General features: G+C 44.4%; 1 protein-coding gene across 1 annotated transcript in view; it reads left to right on the forward strand.

Annotated features, from left to right (window-relative positions):
- HEATR5B (HEAT repeat containing 5B) overlaps positions 1–18,335 on the forward strand; it is a 571,627-nt gene that overhangs the window by 462,846 nt on the left and 90,446 nt on the right. Inside the window, 2 exon segments of the mRNA XM_029594411.1 lie at positions 7,112–7,305; positions 7,308–7,374. Of these exon segments, the coding sequence (XP_029450271.1) occupies positions 7,112–7,305; positions 7,308–7,374 (261 nt within the window).

Here is an 18,335-nt window from a genome sequence, read left to right on the forward strand (position 1 = left end):
CGCTCCTTGAGGGCCCATGTTTCCTGACTCGCTGCCTGCTCTTACCTTCTTTTCTGCCTGGAAGGATTCGCTATCTTCAACATCAGTGAGTACTACCATCTTCACCTCAGAGCTTATTCCCTGGAACCAGGTACTCGCTCCTCGTGGGCCTGCCTCCGTTCCAGCCCTAGTGCCATCTCCTACATGGAACCGCTGTGTGAGTACATTACCTTCAAGCCTCTCAGCTCTCAGGGATCAGGTACTCGCTCCTCGAGGGCCTGCTCTCCCTATCCTGGGGTTCTCCATACTAGGGCTTTGTGCATATTCCACTGTACTCATTCTTAGTTCTTTCCACTACAACACTGCTACCGGAGGAGTCGCTGTTCCAGCACCTGAGGGATGCTAGCCCAGCTGGGCTACTTCTACTGCTCACTACTTACCACCTTCTGGTGACTTCATCACATTGTCTAATAACAGATAATCTCTGTGTTTGTGTGTCCTAAGCTGACCCTGACCTGTGGCCTCTCACGGGACTTCCCCCCGTGGGCGCGGTCAGCTGCCACAGTGTCCAAGGGTCCACCCAAACCTCACTAATTATAAGTTACTTTATTGGGCGGAGAGTCAATTGGTGTCTCCGCAAGAAATCTGCAGGGCCGCTACATGGACATCCCTGCATACTTTTGCTCGACACTACCATCTTGATGTTGCAAGCACTGGTTTTTTGGTTCTTTTGGTCGGCAGGTGCTTCGAGCTGGACTGTCTCGGTCTCACCCGGTTTAGGGAAGCTTTGGTACATCCCACAGTCTGGACTGATCTGAATATGTACAGGGAAAGGAAAATTAGTTCTTATCTGTTAATTTTCGTTCCTGTAGTACCACGGATCAGTCCAGACACCCTTCCCTGTTTTTTATGTCGTCCACTCGAAGCTTTTCCTACAGGTCTCTGGATGCCAGTTATCTATCTTTATCTTCAGGACACCGGAAGCATCTGTGTTGATGACCATGAATATGCAAGAGTGTTCTCTCTACAGAGTCCATTCAATGGTTGTAATTGTTACTCATTTGAGTTTTCTGGTTACTTAAGAACATAAGCACATGCCGTACTGGGTCAGACCAAGGGTCCATCAAGCCCAGCATCCTGTTTCCAACAGTGGCCAATCCAGGCCATAAGAACCTGGCAAGTACCCAAAAACTAAGTCTATTCCATGTTACCTTTGCTAGTAATAGTGGTGGTTATTATCTAAGTCAACTTAATAGCAGGTAATGGACTTCTCCTCCAAGAACTTATCCAATCCTTTTTTAAACACAGCTATACTAACTGCACTAACCACATCTTCTGGCAACAAATTCCAGAGTTTAATTGTGAGGAGTGAAAAAGATCTTTCTCAGATTAGTTTTAAATGTGCCACATGCTAACTTCATGGCGTGTCCCCTAGTCTTTCTATTATCCGAAAGAGTAAAAAACCGCACATCTACCTGTTCTAGACCTCTCATGATTTTAAACACCTCTATCATATCTCCCCTCAGCCGTCTCTTCTCCAAGCTGAAAAGTCCTAACCTCTTTAGTCTTTCCTCATAGGGAAGCTGTTCCATTCCCTTTATCATTTTGGTCGTCCTTCTCTTTACCTTCTCCATTGCAATTATTCTTGCTTGATCTTTTTCTTCTTGGTTATCTTTGTTCTTATCTGCTTTGCCAATGGTTATACTGAGGGGCTGCAGGGTAGCTCTGTCCTGATATAGGATACCCTTTAAGTTTTGGTCTGTCTCCATCTGCTGGACAGGAGGCTCAACCCACGGTCTGGACTGATCCGTGGTACTATAGGAACGAAAAATTAACAGGTAAGAACTAATTTTCCTTTATCTGCAGTTTTTGGGTGGTGGGTCTGGGGTGAACTGGTAGAGGAGTCAGCAAATTAAAAGTATATGCACAAGTATTTCATAAATGGAGTATGTCCACATAATACCTCAGTGCTACCATAATATCCACTCAGGTTGAACCCTGTTTGACCACAAGATCATCAAATACAATCATCCCCAAATAACACCCTTCTTTTGCACTTAGAAGAATTTCACCTCCAATACGGTACTTTTCCCTTGGGATTTTTGTGCCCTAAATGCATTACTCTGCATTTTTTAGCATTAAATCTTAGCTGCCAAACCCTAGACCAGAGCTTTCCAAACTGTGTGTCGGACACGTTAGTGTGTCGCCTGCAGTGTGCAGGTGTGTCGCACAAGCCCGGTCAACTCTGATGCGAGTTTGGGCTTTTTTTTTCTAGAGATTCACTTTTTTTTTTCGGTTTCTGGTTGCTTATTATTGGGTGATTTTTGCTGTCAATCGCGTTTTTTTGGGGGGCTTGGTGGGTGGAACGAGCCCAGCCATCCTTGCATTGGCTGCTGCTGCCGATGAGGCCTGGCCATGAGGAGTACTGACTGCAAGCAGCAGTGTCTGGTGATCATGGAAGGGAGTGAAGCACTTAACTGGCAACAATCAAAAAGACGAGGTACATGAGTGTGGGGGCCAGACATGTGCTGGGGGGAGAGAGATGAGTGAGTGGGGGGCAAACGTGCTGGGGGGACAGACATGTGCTTGAGGGGGAGATATGAGTGTGTGGGGTACAGACATGTGCTGGGGGGAGAGAAATGAGTGTGTGGGGGTCAGACATGTGCTGGGGGGAGGAGAGAGATGAGTGTGTGGGGGACAGACAATTTGTTTTATTATTGTTTCTCATAAATTATAACAATAATATGAATCTTGGAATATATATTTTTAATATAAATTTAAGGTTTTCATGAGATAGGTTGTGTCGTGAAACATTTTATTTATGTATATATTTAAGGAAACATACATAAATTGTCGAAATATGTTTCGTTCGTTTAACCTTTAACCTCTGGTTTACTAGTAGACTGAATTACCGTGTCGTGAAATTATGTTTGGTCTAAAAGTGTGTCACCAACATGAAAAGTTTGGAAGCTCTGCCCTAGACCATTCTTTGAGTTTTGCTGGATTCCTCCTCCTATTTTCCATGTCTTCCTGGCTGTCTACTCCATTGTAGCTTTTGGTATCATCAGCAAAAAGGCAAACCTTTTATGACTATCCTTCTGCCTAAGCTATTCACAAAAATGTTGAAAAGAACCGGTCCAAGAACCAATCCCTGAGGTACACCGCTAGTAATATCTCCCTGCTGTGTAGTTCTGCAACATACATCACTAAAGACATATATTTTTCCTCTTTCATTTTGGTTTGCCAGCATCTCTTTTTTCAAACAGTACAGTATGGCCCTTGCACACCCACATTTCAGTGGCAGAAAATGTGTTGCCCATAAGCGAAAGATACTAGCTTCTGGAAGAGTAAACTGGATTATTTATGGCCATGTGTACTCTTCAATACAGGCCTATAGATTATCTGTTCTAATTAAAGCAATGGCAGGCAAGCTTTTCAACCTGTTCTGGATTGACTCAGTAAGCAAGCACTGAAGCAAATAATTTCTATTTCCTTCGTGGACACTAAACTATACAGCTATATTGGGAACTACTCATGTGAAATTAGGTGAGTGGGGAGGGTTTGGAACTTAAATTTGTTTTTGAGTCATCAAAGAACAATGTAAGTAATGCTTAGTGAGTGAGAGAAAAATTTGCTCTGGATGAAACCTTTCAGTGCCTAGTCTAAACAAAAACCAAAAAAAATGACAGCTGTTTCCCCAGAATTCAGGACAAGATAAATTGTGGTTTTACAATAAACTACTTGGCAAAGCTAAACTCTGGTGACTCAAGGTGAGTCACAACACTGGATGTATGTACCTCTCTTCCGTTAAGTCAAATTGATCGCAGTTATGATCACTGTTGGCAAGCAGCTCCACCATCATTACCTCTCGCACCAAATCCAGCATTCCACTAAGGATTAGATGTAAAATGGCTCCTCTCATCAGTTCCTGAAATAATTGTTCCATGAAGCAGTTATTTATTCCATCCAGGAACTTGACCACCTAGCATGTTACATTTATGCAGTCAGTATTGGGGTAATTGAAATCTCCCATTATTACTGTGCTGCCAAATTTGTTAGCTTCACTAATTTCTCTTAGCATTTCTTTTAGTCTGATCATTTTGGCCAGGTAGATAGTAGTATACTCCCATTCCTATAATTCTTCCCATTCACACATGGGATTTCAACCCATAAAAATTCTACTGTGCATTCAATCTCCTGCAGGATCTTTATCCTGATTGACTTTATACTATCCATAGCATAAAGTGCACCCCTCACCAAGTTGATCAACCCTATCACTGCGATTTTTATCCTTGTATAAATAGTCCTATTGGTTATCTTCCTTCCACCAGGTCTTGAGATGCCAATTTCCTACTTTTTCATTCAGTTCTATACACTCTAACTCTCCTATCTTAGTTCTTTGACTTCTGGCATTGGCACACAGATGTTTGAATGTATATTTTTTGTTTGTATTAACAATCTGATTATTTGGCAGGGATAATTTGGAATCTAACTCAGGTGATTCTTTACTTTTAGGCACATGTGCTACTTTGCTTTTGTTGAAAACCTCTCTGTTATGTTCTAACTCTCCTGATTCATTTAGCATCTTTTGAAGATACCTGTCTCCGAACCATGCGTGGCTAAGCAACTGTCTGCTTTCCTCCTTGTTCTTTTTTAAAAGCTGCTTTCTTGAATCCAGATATCGATTTGTCTCCACCTCCATTAGAAGGCCATTCCATGCCTCCATTACTCTCTGTTAATTAAATATTACCTATGCTTACTCCTGAGTCTGCCCCCCTTTCACCCTTATTCCATGACCCTTGTTCTAGAGCCTCCTTTCCATTGAAAGAGGCTCATCTCCTGTGCATGGAAACCTTTGAGATATTTAAATGTCTCTACCATATCTCCCTTATCTCACCTTTCCTCTAGGTATTCATGCTTAGATCTTTGTCTATCCCCATGTGCTTTAGGCTGAAAACCACTGACCATTTTAGTAGTTGCCCTCTGGACCAACTCCAAACAGTTTATATCCTTTCAGAGGTGTGGTCTCCAGAATGTGTACAAGTATTCCAAATGAGGTCTCAACAGGGGGCCTATATAGGGGTAATATCACCTCCATTTTTCTGCTTACCATTCTTCTCTCTATGCAGCCAAGCATCATTCTGGCTTTTTGCCAAGCATGCCCAGGCCCACCTGCACTTGTGCATGTCTTCTACACTGGCAACCTCTCACCTGCCTACTCATGGTTTCTAGGGGCACTAGGATCCCTCACAACCCAAGGGTCCCACAATTCCTAGAAATACTCCCATAGACCAAATATACACAACACTGATTAATCAGTTCAAGACTGGCAGAGCTGACAAACTAATACATGTATTAACAAAAAGTAAGAACAGTGAATGTAAAAAAGATGTAATCTGCAAAAAGGAACAGGTAAAACAGCAAGAATTAAATGGTAAAAGTTAACTAAACAGTTTTCTCTACTTATCTAGTGCCAGGGATATGTCATGAGAAAAGGCTGTCCACATGAGCTAAGCAGTCTCAGTACAGAGTACTACCGTACTCCCTCTATACTCCCAGGGCTACTTCTCTATCTGCAGAGCCAATCAGTGCACAAAGTGCTAACAATCAATCCCTGACCATTAGCCTGCTGATTAGTAATAGTACTCTGGCCTATGGCATTCCAAGATGTTTCAGTCTTACATTTCCTCTGAGGCTCTGTGTATGCTGTTTGTTTCCTGAGTCAAGGCAGCGTCCAAAGCCTGTACTTGAACTACAGTGCAGAGGTCAAACCCCACCTGCAGGCCAACACAGAGGAAATGAGCTCTCTGGGGGAACAGTGTCACAGTGTAGAACAAGCAGCAATGGAGCATACAAAACCATTGTTCCTCCCACAGAGTATATGAATATTTTATAAAATACCTGCTTTTGCGCATATTTTATAAAAGCGCACACATTTCTCATGTGACAGAATTGTAGTATGTGCATGTATTTACTATAATTTAGGTATAGAAAGTGTACGGCTCCCTGCATTTATAAGTGTGTGCAAACTGACACATACATGCATACTTTTGGGGCAGAGATATGCAGTATTTTATTAATTAAAAAAATAGGATGAATCCACAGAAACCAGGAAATAAACAATATCGACAATTAATGAATCATTCCTGAAATAAGTAAGGGGTGGGAAGCTCGGAGAGACCTCATATATTAAATGCCCAATAGCTAGGCTAATGAAAGCTTATAGTGGCGCAAGCTTTTCTTTATTTATAATCATAGGTCTCAATGAGCTGTATTATGAAGGGCGCTATATGATATATAGCTGTCCCGATGCACTTAGAGTCAATTGTACTGAAACGTTGTACTTAACTTGCAACTTTGATGTCCGACATCAAGATCAAAATGCTGATGATAATGGTGGTAAAATGGTGGAATCCGACTCTGTTCCGACACGACGTGTTTCGGAGGGATCCTCCTTCCTCAGGGGGTCGGGTACCGCTATTACCTGCTCTTATCACTGACCGGAGATGCTTGACATTATGTGTACAATGCGTTGACTCGAATTACTGCGCCCGAAGGCGTCTCTGTGTGACTCTTATCATGATGCTGGAGCCAATCGCTGGGCCGTGAATGCACTATCAGCCGATAGTGCATTTTGATCTTGATGTCGGACATCAAAGTTGCAAGTTAAGTACAACGTTTCAGTACAATTGACTCTAAGTGCATCGGGACAGCTATATATCATATAGCGCCCTTCATAATACAGCTCATTGAGACCTATGATTATAAATAAAGAAAAGCTTGCGCCACTATAAGCTTTCATTAGCCTAGCTATTGGGCATTTAATATATGAGGTCTCTCCGAGCTTCCCACCCCTTACTTATTTCAGGAATGATTCATTACTTGTCGGTATTTTATTAATTATGCAGCTCCTGCCATACACACTGTTAATTATCCTCCCTTTGATTACCCTCTTAATATTACATTTATTGATTTATGTTGCTACCACTCTTCTCCAGCAATATTAGCTCATTTGATTTGTTGGCTTGTCTATTCATAGTCTGAGATGAAGGGAGTCTGTTGTCTTTCAGACTGACTACTACATCTCATTACTGATTTCACAAATTTTTGTTTTTCACTTTTAATCTTACAGGTGGAGCATTTTATACACCTGAGACCATTGATACAGCCAGACTACATTACCGTAATTCTTGGGCTCCAATCCTCCATGCCGTGGCACTCTGGCTGAATAGTACAGGATTTAGTACTGCAGAAGCAACAGAAGAAGCAGCACTGTCAATTTCTCAGAAGCATACTTCATCTAATGCACTAAACCAAGTGTCTAACACACACCATCTATCCCTATCTCTAAATCCCTGCCTGAGATTAACAAAGACCGAATGCATCTGATTTTGGGTAAGGTTTATGTATTTTGCCATTCTTCTCTGGTTGTACAAGTCATCCCAGCAATTAGACTGATGTGAAAACTATCCTGTTCAAATTTTCAGAGCTTATTTAGGAAAGACTTTTTTCTATAGTTGTTTACAACTGCAGAGAGAATTCATAGGGGCTCAATTTTTGTCATACAAATGTATGAAATGATCATAAGCTCCAGATAAGGCTCAGTTTAGCTTAGCTATCCAAAACAGTGATTCAGATAAAGAAATGTATAGCACATAATTTATTGGAGCAAAGAAAAAGTTATGTCTACCATACAAAGGTAAAATATAGATATGTTCAAAATCATCAAATACAATAACGTCCAATAATACTATAACTAAAATTAATTGAAGCTTTATAACCAAACCTACTGTATTTTGATAGTTTCTGAACCAGTGGTATCTTTCAGGTGTCCAGTTTTTCCTGCTGAATTAACTTCTGTTTTATGGATGTTATTTAAATTATATTTCATTTTTTACATTTTTATCAGATTATTTATCAGGGTATTATATTTTGCATGTGCTGTCTAAAATTAATAAATGTATAGTGATTTATGTGTCCCTAGTGCTGTTTTTTCCCGATAACCTAGTTGGTAATTTTGCTAGCTGATAGTTCCATTTTCTGTACAGAAACAAAATATAAAATTATACTGATCTGTAACCAATTCACAGGATTGAGGATAAAGGTTTAACTGTGGTTTCCCGTGAGAAAGGTGTATTCCAAAAGAAATTGGTTAGGGAAAACCTCACAAAAACATGGTCGCATGCTACTGGAATGCCAAATATACATAACTACCAAAATGCTCTAAAAATGGCTAATTCACTTTATTATAATTCAGTGATGGAGCATGTGGTGTGTGGGTTGGTGGGGGTTTGGGGGGGGGGTTCAAGGACACAGAAATCAGTGTTGGCATCATCATACGTTTTTATCCAAACAAACTAATGTGGCCAAAAAATTCAAGATATATGCAAGAAGAAATTTTGATTTGCATTTTGCTTTGCTTCTACTGAAAGCTTTTTCAGTACCAGCTTTTCTTTATTGTATGATAAATATGCATGTAGCTGACATGCTCTGTTTTGGAACCACAAGAAGTTCCCTTACCAGATATGAGTTCTACCCCATCAAAGGGTTAGACCATCTTCTGAGGATCCTCTCATTCTCCCCAGGACAAGCAGGATGGTAGTCCTCACATATGGGTGACATCACTGGACGGAGCCCTATCATGGAAAACTTTTCTGTCAAAGTTCTAGAACTTTTGAATGGCACACTGAGCATGCCCAGCTGCCATGAATCCCTCGAGCCACAAGGGACAGGACACCGGAGCCATCGATGTTTGCACCGTTACTAACCAGATTGGATACACTCATCAGTGCCCTTCCAACACAACCCAGGCCACCGATGCCAAAGCACCCGTGCAGCCTCCGAAAGAACCTGATTCCCATTCCCGGGTCTTTCAGACGACGGCACTGATTCCAGCCCAATTTCACAGATGCCTCACCGATGCCTGGTCCATCAGGGCTCTTGGGACCGAGACGCCTGCGGTTCCCATCGATGCCCCCGGCACCACCGCAACATCCATCGAGGCAGTGCGTCCTTCACCACCAGCTTTCTTCCCTCGGTCAGGATCTCGACCAGAAACCTTCTCTGATACATGGGAAGATGTGGGACACAGACACATCCATGGAGGATGTTTTGTCAGAACCATCTCCACCGGAGTGAAAGGAAAAAATCTTCCCCAGAAGATCTCTCCTTTGCCAGTTTTCTTAGGGAGATGTCCAAAGACCATTCCCTTTGATCTCATTACAGAGGAAGATACAAGGCAAAAAAACATTGGAAGTGCTCCAAATTGTTGATGCTCCAAAGGAAGTCGTAGCTATCCAGTGCACGAAGTATTAGTAGATCTACAGCATCGTCTCTGGGAGAATCCCTGTGCTGTGCCTCCAGTAAACAAAAGAACAGATGCAGCTTATCTGTCCAGCTCATACCTGGATTCCAAAAACCACAACTCCCACATCAGTCAGTGGTTGTCGAATCAGCACAAAAGAAATCCAGAAGATTTCGTCCACATTCCTCAACACTTCCTGGCAAAGATCAAAGATTCATGGACATTTTAGGTCGTAAAATGTTTCAAGGATCTATGCCGGTTGTCACAGATAGCTGCATACCAACTCTACATGACACAGTACCAGAGGGAACCTTTGGAAACTGGTTCAGGAAGTAGCAGACACTCTTCCTCAAACAGCAGCAAGACAGTCTTAATGCCATATTACGTAAAGGCTTGAAGCTGGTAAACATGACGCCTGTGCTGCTTATGATTCCTTCGAGACAGCTTCTCGTATGTCAGCAACAGAAATCAGTGCCAGGAGATGGGCCTGGTTAAAAGCCTCAGATCTGAGACCTGAAGTCCAGGATAGACTGGCTATTTACCTTGCACTGGTGAAAACCTATTCGGCTGATAAAATACAAGATGCAGTGGCCTCAGTTTGAAGAACCATAAAGAGACCCTGTGCCAATTGTCAACAGTCATTACTGAGGGCCCCCCTCTTCCTACCAGAAGATCAACCAGAAGAGACCCTAAAAGGCCATTTTATCGCCCACACAGATATTACCCTTACCCCACCTGCATCTCGTGGGTGGACAACCAGACTATCTCAGAGAGGGCATCCTCTACAGCTTAAAGCATCCAGACCTCAGCCTCCTCCACAAACAGGCCAAGCATCTGGATTTTGAAACCTTTCCAGAGAACAGCAGCCCCTCCACATATCCAGAACCAGATTTATCAGTAGGAGGTCGAATCCATCACTTCATAACCAATTGGCTCACCATTACCAAAGACCAATGTTTATTTCCATCTTAACCCAGGATAACGTCTAAACTTCCTCATGGTACCCCAGGATTCACCTCCCATCCACTGTGGATTCAAAAAGATCACACAACTCTTTTAGAGTCAGAAACTGTCCATCTTCTGAGCACCAGGGCCATGGAATCTGCTCCCCCAAACACAGCAGGGCAGAGGGTTCTACTCCCGCTATTTTTTCATTCCAAAGAAATCACGGTGACCTCCGCCCCATCTTAGACCTACGCAATCTCAACAATTCTACAGAAAGAAAAGTTCAGAATGGTGTCCTTGGGCACCATACTTCCCATTCTACAAAAGGAGATTGGCTCTCGTTCTTTGGATCTTCAAGACGCTTACACTCACATTCCAATCTTCCCACCTCATTGCAATACCTACGTTTCATAGTGGGACATCAACACTTCAGTACCGGGACTTGCCTTGGCACCCCGAGTATTTACAAAGTGCCTAGCAGTGGCTGCAGCCCATCTACGCAAGAGTCGCATACATGTCTTTCCTTACCTGGACAATTGGCTCCTCAAGAGCCAATCCAAACAAGGAGCTCTCGACACTCTCAAGCTCACTATAAATCTGCTACACTCGTTGGGATTTCTCATCAACTACCAAAATCCCACCTGACTCCATCTCACCTCCTGACTTTCATCGGAGGCAGATTTGGAAACGACAGTAGCCAGAGGCCTTCCTGCCCCAACGACCGCACAGACACACTCTCCAACATAGCTGTCTCTCTACTCATGAAGAACACAGCCGCAGCCCATCAATTCCTAACATTGCTAGAGCAAATGATTTCCGCTGTCCGCATCACTCCTGTGGCCAGGCTGGCCATGAGAATAAACTCATGGACTTTGGCTTGGAGCCATTGAAATTTCAATCAACCCGCTTTCATCTCAGATTCAGATAACCCCACCAGTTACATTTATCTCTTCTATGGTGGACAAACAAGAACAAATTGCTAACAGGTCTTCCAGCACCCTAGCTCTGCAATTAACTGTGACCACAGATGCATCCCACCTTGGGTTGGGGAGCACATGTGAACAATCTTCAAACTCAAGGTGCTTGGACAAAGCTTGAAACAACATTTCAGATCAACTTCTTAGAGCTTCGAGCTATACGTTATGCTCTCTATGCGTTCAAGGACTGCCTTTCACACAAGACTGGTTCTCATACAAACAGACAACACAGTTGCCATGTGGTACCTGAACAAACAGGAGGCACAGGCTCTTATTCCTCTGCCAAGAAGCCACGCAGATCTGGGGCTGGACCCTAATACATTCCATGTTTTCTTCGGGCCGCTTACCTGGCAGGCATACAGAATGTGGTAACAGATCACCTCAGCCGACAGTTCCATCCCCCACGAGCAGTCCCTGGATCCTGTACACCCTCCATTGAGGCCTCCATCGATGCCTGCACACCCTGGAATTCTGGACATACTCCCTCCTTCAGGAACTCCCTATGACCCATGGGAGGATGTGGACACAAATACCTGTACTTCAGAGGTCTTAAGAACATAAGAAAATGCCATACTGGGTCAGACCAAGGGTCCATCAAGCCCAGCATCCTGTTCCAACAATGGCCAATCCAGGCCATAAGAACCTGGCAAGTAACCAAAAACTAATTCTATTCCATGTTACCATTGCTAATGGCAGTGGCTATTCTCTAACTGAACTTAATAACAGGTAATGGACTTCTCCAAGAACTTATCCAATCCTTTTTTAAAAAACAGCTATACTAACTGCACTAACCACATCCTCTGGCAACATATTCCAGAGTTTAATTGTGAGTTGAGTGAAAAAGAACTTTCTACGATTAGTTTTAAATGTGCCCCATGCTAACTTCATGGAGTGCCCCCCCTAGTCTTTCTACTATCCGAAAGAGTAAATAACTGATTCACATCTACCAGTTCTAGACCTCTCATGATTTTAAACATCTCTATCATATCCCCCTCAGCCGTCTCTTTTCCAAGCTGAAAAGTCCTAACCTCTTTAGTCTTTCCTTATAGGGGAGCTGTTCCATTCCCCTTATCATTTTGGTAGCCCTTCTCTGTACCTTCTCCATCGCAATTATATCTTTTTGAGATGCGGCGACCAGAATTGTACACAGTATTCAAGGTGCGGTCTCACCATGGAGTGAGACAGAGGCATTATGACATTTTCCATTTTATTCACCATTCCCTTTCTAATAATTCCCAACATTCTGTTCGCTTTTTTGACTGCCGCCAGCACACTGAACAGACGATTTCAATGTGTTATCCACTATGACACCTGGCTCTCTGCTTCAATGGCATGGGAGAAAAACTGATACTTCACGCATATCCAGCATAGCTCTCTGCTTCAACGGCAGGAGAGAAGAAAAACTGATACTTCACGCATATCCAGCATAGCTCCCTGCTTCAACGGCAGGGGAGAAGAAAAACAACCAATAAGGGCTGTATAACATAGTCTGGGTCAAAACAAATAAGCATGGGTGTAGCTTGCTTATTGCGGCGGTTACTACCCCTACTACCCCTAACTAATCAAGCTAGATATTTCACTTGGATGCAGCTCCATCACTGCTTCTCTACATTAATGGTGGGGGTGGAAGGGAAATAGAACCAAGAGCTAAGAGAAACAGATAAGTATGAGAGAAAAAATGTGTGAAGCTTGCTGGGCAGACTGGATGGGCCGTTTGGTCTTCTTCTGCCGTCATTTCTATGTTTCTATGTTTCTATGATCTTTCTTGGGTTGTAGCACCTAATATGGAACCCAACATTGTGTAATTATAGCATGGGTTCTTTTTCCCTATATGCATCACCCTTGCACTTATCCCCATTAAATTTCACCTGCCATTTGGATGCCCATTTTCCAGTCTCACAAGGTCTTCCTGCAATTTATCACAATCTGCTTTTGATTTAACTATTCTGAACAATTTTGTGTCATCTGCAAATTTGATTATCTCACTCATCGTATTTCTTTCAGATCATTTATAAATATATTGAAAAGTAAGGGTCCCAATACAGATCCCTGAGGCACTCCACTGTCCACTCCCTTCCACTGAGAAAATTGTCCATTTAATCCTACTCTCTGTTTCCTGTCTTTTAGCCAGTTTGCAATCCACGAAAGGACATCTCCACCTATCCCATGACTTTTTACTTTTCCTAGAAGCCTCTCATGAGGAACTTTGTCAAACGCCTTCTTTTCCAGAGGAAAGACAGCAGTCTCCTCCCAAAGACCTTTCCTTCGCTAATTTTATCAAAGAAATGTCTGAAACCATCCCCTTCAACCTAGTGATGGAAGAGGATACCCATCACAAGACCTTGGAGTTCTATAGTTTGCCCCCAAGGAAATCATGGCCATCCCCGTGCATGAAGTCCTGTTGGATCTCCTACACCACCTATGGGAGCATCCTGGCACTGTTCCACCAGTCAACAGGAAAACAGATGCAACATGCTTAGTACAGCATGCTCCAGGTTTTCAGAAACTACAACTGCCTCATCAATCTGCTGTGGTGGAATCTGCACAAAAGAAGGCTAAGCGATTACGTCTGCATTCCTCAGCTCCCCCTGGAAAAGACCAGAGCTTCCTGGATGGGTTGGATTGAAAAATCTTCCAAGGCTCCATGTTGGTATCCTGTATAGCCGCCTACCAACTGTATATGACCCAGTACCAAAGAAATCTATGGAAACAAGTCCAAGCTTTTGCGGACTCCTTACCTCAACAGCAACAAGAAACCCTGACTGCCATCATCCAGAAGGGGTTCGAAGCAGGGAAGCATGAGGTAAGGGCGGCATATGACTCTTTCAAGACTGCTTCCCGGTTGTCAGCAACAGGAATCAGTGCTAGAAGATGGGCTTGGCTGAAAGCCTCTGATTTGAGCCCTGAAGTCCAAGATAAGCTTGCTGATCTTCCATGCACTGGAGGCAATCTCTTCGGCGATAAAATACAGGACGCACTGGCTCAGTTGAAGGACCACCATGAGACCCTACGTCAATTGTCTACAGTCACTATGGGCGCTCCCTCCTCATCCCACAAAAGCATGAGAAGGGACTCCAGATGACAATTCTACGGCTCACGCAAATACTATTCTCCTGCATCTCGAGCAAGACCAGCCAGAGCCCCTCAAAGGGGACATGCATGCCAGCCCAAAGCACCCAGAGCACAACTAGCCCCACAGTCTGGTCCAGCCTCCGGATTTTGATGCGTTTCCAGAGAACAGCAGCCACTCCTCAATGAACCCCAAACCTAGTAATACTGATAGGAGGCCGATTTGCGCGTCTTATAACAGATCAATGGGTAATATCCATCATAGCCCAGGGATACCATTTAAACTTCCTCACAGTACCCCCGGACGCTCTACCCAATCCACTGCGGGCCCGAAAAGACCACACATTGCTTCTAGAGTCAGAACTGTCTACCCTTCTGTCAACCAAGGCTGTAGAAGTCGTCCCCCTGACAGAGGGGCAGAGGGTTCTACTCACGCTATTTTCTGATTCCAAAAAAAATTGGGTGGTCTCCGCCCCATCCTAGACCTCCGCAATCTCAACAAATTCCTTCAAAGAGAAAAATTCAGGATGATGTCTTTCGGCACCATGTTTCCCCTACTACAGCAAGGAGATTGGCTCTGTTCTCTGGACCTTCAGGACGCATATGCACATATCGCCATATTCCCACATCACTGCAAATACCTGCGCTTCATAGTGGGTCACAAACATTTTCAATATAGAGTTCTGCCATTCGGTCTGGCCTCAGCATCTCGAGTGTTTACAAAATGCCTAGCAGTGGCTGCCGCACGCCTTCACAGAAGCACCATACATGTGTTTCCATACTTGGATGACTGGTTAATAAAGAGTCGATCCAAGCAAGGAGCTCTCAGCTCTCTAAAGCTCACTACAAATCTTCAACACTCACTAGGATTTCTGATAAATTACCATTTCACCACCTTACCTTCATCGGAGTAGATTTGGACACCACAGTTGCAAAGGCCTTCCTGCCCAACGACCGTGCAGACATACTCTCCAAACTGGCTACATCTCTGCGCACATACAAAACAGCCTCAGCCCATCAATTCCTCATGTTGCTGGGCCACATGGCTTCCACGGTCCACGTCACTCCTATGGCCAGGCTAGCCATGAGAATAACCCAATGGACTTTGAAATCTCAGTGGCTCCAGGCCACTCAACCACTTTCATCCCTAATCCATGTAACCGACCAGCTGCGTTTGTCACTTCTCTGGTGGTCAAACTTGCTGACAGGTCTAGACTTCTGCAACCAGGTCCTCAAGTGACCTTAACCACGGATGCATCCAACTTGGGTTGGGGAGCTCATGTGAACAACCTTCAAACTCAAGGTACTTGGACACAACTCAAAGCAAGGTTTCAAATCAACTTCCTAGCGCTTTGAGCCATACGTTATGCTCCTTATGTGTTCAAGAACTGCCTTTCACACGAGACACACAGACAGACAGACAACACAGTTGCAATGTGGTACTTGAACAAACAGGGAGGAACAGCTATTATCTGCTCTGCCAAGAAGCTGCACAGATCTGGGCCTGGACCCTTGCACACTCCATTCATCTCCGGGCCACTTATCTGGCAGGCATACAGAACGTAGTAGCAGATCGCCTCAGTCGATGTTGCCATCCCCACGAGTGGTCTCTGGATACCTGCGTAGCGAGCAAAATCTTCCAACGCTGGGGTCAACCAACCATCAACCTCTTTGCATCCGAACTGAATCACAAAGTGGACAGATTCTGCTCCCTGCACAGACGACAAAACCCGTTAGCCATGAATGCCTTCGCTTGCCCCTGGAGCACAGGCCTCCTATATGCGTATCCTCCGATACCACTAATAGCCAAAACTCTTGTGAAGCTACAACAGGACAGGGGATAAATGATACTCATAGCCCCGTACTGGCCTAGACAAGTATGGTTCCCCATGCTTCTCGACCTCTCCATCCAAGAACCCATTCGCCTGGGCACAGCGCCCAATCTCATAACTCAAAACCACGGCCACCCGAACCTTCAGACCCTATCCCTCACAGCCTGGATGTTGAAAACCTGATCCTACAAACCGCTCCATCTTTCAACTAAGGTTTATCAAGTGCTTGTAGCGTCACGAAAAGCTTCCACACGGAAATCTTATCTTTCCAAGTGGAATAGATTTAACGTGTGGGGCACGTAAAAAGGTATTGACACCTTTTCCTGCCCTACTTCATCTCTATTAGACTATCTCTGGCACCTTCAGACTCTGGTCTCCAGACTTCTTCGGTAGGGGTACACCTCAGTGCCATCTCAGCGTATCACAAGGGAGTAGGGCAGTGATGGCCAACCTTTTGAGCTCCGTGTGTCAAAATGCATTTCACGGCCCCCCCCCTTTTCGACGGCCACCTGGTACCTGCCATCCCCTCGCTATCGCTCCACCGGGGCTCGCGTGGTCGGCACAGCCCAATCGGGGCAAGAGCCCGCTCGCACCAACTCAGTCACCGGCGAGCTGCGTGGAGACCCGAAGCCGCACCCACCATAGCCATCCAGTCTATCAAAAGGCAGCAGGGGCTGTGAGGACTATTTTCAGCACCAAGTAAGAGCTTTAAATCTGGGCGCATTTCAGCGGCGCCACGCGCACAAAGGAGCACAACCTAAGGGACCTGCCCCTTGGTGCACCCCTTAGTGTGCCTCATCCCATCCGATCCGACCATAATCTATGGGTTTCTAGACATTCACTGTCTTCATGTTTACACCTGCCTATATCTTCTTGTTCCAATTTTGTTCCTATGTTTTATAAACCTAAAACAACCGCCGCTACTCAAATCCTCAGTCTCCTTTCCATTGCAATTTCCTTATTGTACAGCAACCCGACACCCTTCCCTCATTTTATACCCCCTTCCCCCTATCAGCCCGACGCCTCCTTCTTGCAAAAAACCTCCGTCCCTCTCACCTCCATCTAACACCCTAGACCACAGACCTGTACACCCCTCTCTCCTCTCATACTCACGAATACTCTCTCCCCTGTAACCCAGACCTATTTTTTCCGGGATCTTGCATACCCCCTTCCCCCCCCCCAATATGCCAAACTTCTGCATTCCCACCCTCAGCTACAACAGGACCACCGACCTGCTTCCTGCTATACCACTCGCCACCACTCATACCTCAAACCATCCCCACAACCATGATCTCACCACCCCTCACCCAAATCATGGCATCACAGCACTCTCTCTCCTTCCTCTTCAATGCGCAGTCACTAAACAAAAAAACACCCATCCTCAACGACGACCTTGATGAAACCCCTGACATTTGCGCAATATAACAGAAACATGGCTGAAAGACACTGACAATGTCATACTTAACCAACTCCCTAATAACACCTACAATATTTTCTCCATCCCTAGACCTAAAAAAAAAGGATGGGTAGCATTTACTAGCTGCCAAAATGGACTTAAATTAACACACCAACTTTCCTCACCTCCCTGAAAAATTGAAATTGGACTTTTCAAAGCACCCCTCTCTGCAAATCTGCCTAATCTATGCCCCTCCAGGAATTCTAGACAACAATCCCTCCACACTGATAGAATTCATAGCCAAAAACATTTCCAGTGACACCCCAGCCATTATCCTAGGTGACCTCAACCTTCATATCGATAAAACTCCCCCAAAAACTTCATGCGCCTCCTTCCTCGAAGCCTTGAAAGCTATAGGATTTAACCAGATCATCAACACACCCACACACAAAGCCAGCCATTCCCTCGACCTCATCTTTATCAACCATCACATAGCAGCTGACTCCCCATCATGCACACCCATCCCATGGGCAGACCATTACATTAAAGAACCTTCCTCTCACTAAACCCCCCCCCTCCCTCCCCTGAAATCTCCAGCACTATACAATTTAGAAAGACATGCAAAAGGGACGACCTAATCCTTGCACTCTCTAACACTATTGAAAACCTTGATCTCTCAAATGCCGACACTGCCCTCGCATCATGGAACCAACACACACTTTCGGTTGCTAATAAAATCTGCCCCCTAGTTTCCAAACAACTCTCATCCTATAGTAAATCTAGAAAACCCTGGTACTCACCAAAACTGAAAGAAATGAAACATGACCTTAGAA

Source organism: Rhinatrema bivittatum, chromosome 3 (genome assembly GCF_901001135.1).
Source record: "Rhinatrema bivittatum chromosome 3, aRhiBiv1.1, whole genome shotgun sequence".
Classification (NCBI taxonomy): domain Eukaryota; kingdom Metazoa; phylum Chordata; class Amphibia; order Gymnophiona; family Rhinatrematidae; genus Rhinatrema; species Rhinatrema bivittatum.